The 4,741-nt window shown below is 36.3% G+C and overlaps 1 protein-coding gene across 1 annotated transcript; it reads left to right on the plus strand.

Annotated features, from left to right (window-relative positions):
• Positions 1-3,830, plus strand: LOC130614561 (probable serine/threonine-protein kinase DDB_G0267514). Its single transcript, XM_057435985.1, has 2 exons — positions 1-1,321; positions 2,498-3,830. The coding sequence occupies exons 1-2, from the start codon at positions 146-148 to the stop codon at positions 3,548-3,550; spliced, it is 2,229 nt and encodes a 742-aa protein (XP_057291968.1). The 5' UTR covers positions 1-145; the 3' UTR covers positions 3,551-3,830.
• The last annotated feature ends 911 nt before the right edge of the window (positions 3,831-4,741 follow it).

Here is a 4,741-nt window from a genome sequence, read left to right on the forward strand (position 1 = left end):
ATTAGTAAATCATTAACTAACCCAAGCACAAAGTTATTTTAGAAACGTAGGCTTTAAACTTTCTCTAGTAAAGGTGATATATATACACAGTGAGAAAGAAACATTAAAATGAAAGAAACTTTATTCGAATAAACATAAGAAAATTATGGAGAAATCATCAGAAGACCAAAAAGGTCACTCCGAAACACGTACGTATGTTGACAACTCTCAAAATAGAAGTTTAGGAAGGGTTGGCTTACCAGTTGGAAGTAAGACAGTCTCGAAGACTGGGAAAATTTCAGCAACATACGCTGATAATGCAAAAAATCGACATCATGGAAGAGTTGGGCTACCTTTGGGAAGTAAACCGATATCATCGGCCTTGAAACATGTGAGCAAAAACACTCCAGCAGAAGAACAATTACCGTCCACTTCTATGAGAAAGCGTAGTCCAGAGAGAAAGAAAAAAAATACTGCTTCTACTTCAAAACAATCTGACTTAACTGACAAACATATCATTTCCGTTAAGCATGAAAAACAAAAGAACCATGAAGACAGTGTCGCCATTAAAACCTTTCTTGATGACCCTTCATCCCTAAAGCCTGCTAATGGCAACGATGATGTCCTTCCAAACCCGGCAGTGACACGCACGTATGTTGACAACCCTCAAAATAGAAGATTAGGCAGGGTCGGTTTGCCTGTTGGAAGTAAAAAAGTTTCAAAGAATGGAACAGTTTCAGCAACATACGTTGATAGCTCATTTAATAGGTATCATGACAGAGTCGGCCTCCCTTTGGGCAGCAAACCAGTCTCAAAAGGTTTTCATCCAACTCGTGAAACAACTTCGTCAAAAGAAAAGACCTTCCACCCACAACACAATCAGCCCATTGCCCAAGAGCCTATTAATTCACCAGTGTTTGATAAGTCAAAAGAAAACATAAATGTTAGTAAAGTGGAATCAAAATCTTGTCCAAGCGACTGTAAAAGAGATGACACCTATCTTGATGTGTCCCTTGCAGCAGTAGAATCCTTTCCTCGAACACGTAGTTCGCCTACAACTCAACAACCAGTGAGGGATGATCAACAGTTAGAAGAACCTAGCAGAAGGTCAAACCGGTACAGACGAGATACCCCTTCATCTACAAGTCAATCTTCTGAATCACTTCCCACTTCTGTAGCTGCCAGGAAATACAGACAAAGTCATGCTGACAATCCACAGCACAGTAATGCTTGCAAAGAAGAAACTAGCTTTCCTGACGAAGGTCACAATCACAACTACTCCTTTAACCAGCAGGAGAAGAAGTGGGTTAAAAGTCATTATCAACAACTGAAAAATGGCGCAGTAAGTGACTTTAATCACCTTTCTAAATTTTTATGAATCACTGAACTGGTGTACGAAATTCAATTACAACAATGTCACATATGCATGCAATTTCTAAGAATAATAACATGAACTTCAAACCTTTTGAGCTAGCTAACTAGCTATACACTTCGAAATTTTGCATAGAAACATACAAGTTTTGTTGCACATGGCTTTATGTCAAAGATTTTAAAGTCAAAGCAACAGCAATATTGAATCGTTCTGTAGCCCCTTTTATTTAAAAATAACTTTTTTTTTTTGCATAAACGTGTAAAATCTGAAACCTAAGAACGAAAACATTCTGGCTTTCTTCTTTGGATGAAGGGAGATGGTGGGGGGTGGTGGAAGATCGCGGGAGCTCGTGGCAGATCGTGGGAAGTGGGGGGAGGGCAATGATATAATGTCTACCTGGCACCATATCATTTCTTTTCTAATTTCATTGCTCATAATGCTCATAATTACCAAAAAGGAGTCTTTTTTTAAATATTTTTAAAAATTATTGAGAAGCTCAACCCGCAATCAAATGCGAAATACGTTGCCTGTAAAATCGTGGGAAGATCGAGCAGAAACAGTCTGGCAGTTGGGCTGGGTTAAGCCTGATGATTATGTTTTTTAAAAAAAAAGCGCTCTACATGTTCTACAAAGAGAATGGATTCTGCTACCAAAGGTAACATATCGCCCTCAGTCATTGCACCAACGTTGCAAGCTTGGTCGGCACGTAGACCTCGGGCGATATTTTGCGGTACAGCCGGGGATAATCGGTTATTATTGTATTTGTATAAGCCGTTAAAATAACAATTTTAGACTATACTGTTCAAATATTTCGGAAAATCATACTGAACATCATAATTTCTTATTGAAGTAAGAGTGTAAATTCTGAATTTCCTGACTATCGGTGACAACAGTGCATGTCTTTTTTTAAATAAATTTGCCTTTGTATTTTTCCGCGTTGTCTGCAATTATTAGCGACTAATTCATAATATTTATCGTTATCATTCGTTGTATTTTTTAAGGCTGCGCTGCATGTTGTTAGACTTCATAACGTTAGATTAACTTCATCACCTTGACTAATTTTCTCCAACATAGCTAAGCACTGAAGTTATTTCTTAATTCCCATGTATTTTTGAATTTCTTGTATTTGTATTTACTTTTATTTAGCAAGAAAATTCTGATTCAGCTTTGTATGAATTTGGTAAGCAACTTTGTAAATCACAACAAAATACAATGGAGACTGTAATGGACTCTGTCAATCGTGCAAACCTGTGGAAAGAAAAATGCGATCTCGAAGACAACGGTGTTCCTGAATCGTTCATGTCAACTGCAAGGCAGATAGCTGTTACCAGAACAACAGAACCAATAAAGTCCGAAGAAACCCGTTATATTCGTTTTAATGATATTGTCATTGGCCAAAAAATTGGTCAAGGTAAATTTGGCAAAATATATGCAGGAAAGTGGGCCAGCAAAAAGACATTTGCAATAAAAAAAATTTCATTTCAGAGCGACAGTATATCTATCTCTGCACAATTTCGACAGTTAATGTCAAGTGTGTTGAATTTTTCACATGAAAACGTAGTAAAACTTTACTGCGCATGCGTCGAGTCCCCTAATTTGTGTTTCCTAATGGAGTTTATGGAAGGAAGTCTGTACGATCACTTATATATAATGGAAACCCAATTCAATGATATAGAGAAAACATTTATTATCAGAGAAATATCATGTGGTTTGGCGTACTTACATTCAAACGATATAGCTCACGGGTATGTGAATTTAAAAAACGTATTATTGAATACTTATATGGATGATATAACGGGCGTCAAAATATCCGATTTTGGTTTATACAACCTTGAAAACTTCAGGTGGTGTGGTACAAATCGAAAACAAAAAACTCATCGCCTCACCATTACAAATTACTCAGCACCAGAAGTTTTACTTGGGAAAGATCTTGACCTAGATGGCGTTAAAAGGGCCGACATTTATTCTTTTGGCTTGATCATGTATGAAATATTTCACGAAGTTGAACCGTTTGAGAACTTAACTACACGTGAACTTAAAACACTAGCCGAAAATGGAAGTTTGCTGCCAGAATTTAAAGGCTTTTCGATTGATAATCGATCAATATATATCATGAAATATTGTTTCGATCGGCAACCAAGCAAGAGGCCTAGTTCTCACGAGTGTTACAATTTACTTGAAAAAAAAATAACTCCTTAAAGTGTGACGTATATACATAAGTGATATTAAAACAAAACTTGATCGGAAACAACAGAGACATTCTCCTTGACTGAAATCCAATAAGACAATAGACGAATGTAATATCAACGAGTTGTTTGACAAAGCAGGAGATAAAAGATCTTCTTTATAGAGAATATTTTGAATACTTATTAGTTATGTAATACCGCAGGAGATAAAACTTATTTTTTAGAGAAATAAATTAATGTATTTAGTTTGCAGTAGGATAAAAATGTTGGAAGAGTTATTAGGATGGTTGCTATTCATCTCTTATTTCATTTTGTATGTTATGTGTATTAAGGTCGACGCAAACCAGTCCGACTTTTCATCCGACTTTAGATTTTCCCAATATCGGATGAGAAGTCAGATCGGTTTGAAAAAAAAGTGAAAAACCGAGTCGGATGAGGTTGGATGAAAGTTTGTTCCGGAACAGAATTTCCATCCGACTTCATCCAACAAAAATGAACAAATGGTTTTGTGTACCATTTTATTCGACTTCTGGAGTGTTTTTTCTTTACAAAATCAAATAATTGGTGTTTCGAACGAATTGATTGATTTTCGAATGCGTGAATTTGAAATAAAACTCTCTCATTCTCTCTCATTCAACGTGAAAAAAGCAAGATGTCTGATAGTGATGTGAAATTGAGTTTGAGTATCTGTGTTAAGTTTTTAAACTACATGAGAGTGAAGAACAAGTGCAAAAAGCAAAAAAGCCAGAAAGAGAAAAAATCAAACCCAACTTCTGGTTTTCGCTCTGTATTTTTTTTTGTCATCAGAATCTGCAAGCTCGTTTAACACAATTACTGTTGCGAGCAAAGTGCTGTCCTCAATGTTGAAAATTCAAATTACTAAACTCACGTGTCTGAGGAAAACTGTGTCACAAACGAGAAATTATTTAATTTTCATTCCGTACATACTAAAAAGGGTAACACCCTAGAGCAAGCTAGAACAACCTGGAACGATCTAGAACAACCTAGAACAACCTGAGAGCAAGCTAGAACAAGCTAGAACAAGCTAGAACAAGCTAGAACAAGCTAGAACAACCTAAGAAATATAACAACCAAAAATATAAAACTATCTCGATTCTGTAAATAAATCTGGGTTTCTAGCAAGAATATTTCCGCCATGTTTCCCGCTTGCCAAGTTATGGGGGATTCCCTTAGTTTAGTACAA

This window comes from Hydractinia symbiolongicarpus, chromosome 11, assembly GCF_029227915.1.
Source record: "Hydractinia symbiolongicarpus strain clone_291-10 chromosome 11, HSymV2.1, whole genome shotgun sequence".
Lineage (NCBI taxonomy): Eukaryota > Metazoa > Cnidaria > Hydrozoa > Anthoathecata > Hydractiniidae > Hydractinia > Hydractinia symbiolongicarpus.

What these genes read in the sequence shown, in the direction of transcription:
- LOC130614561 (XM_057435985.1), top strand. Translation starts at nt 146, where the DNA reads ATGGAGAAATCATCAGAAGACCAAAAAGGTCACTCCGAAACACGTACG. An exon ending in AACAACTGAAAAATGGCGCA is followed by an intron (nt 1,322 to 2,497) that starts GTAAGTGACTTT and finishes ACTTTTATTTAG; the next exon opens with CAAGAAAATTCTGATTCAGC.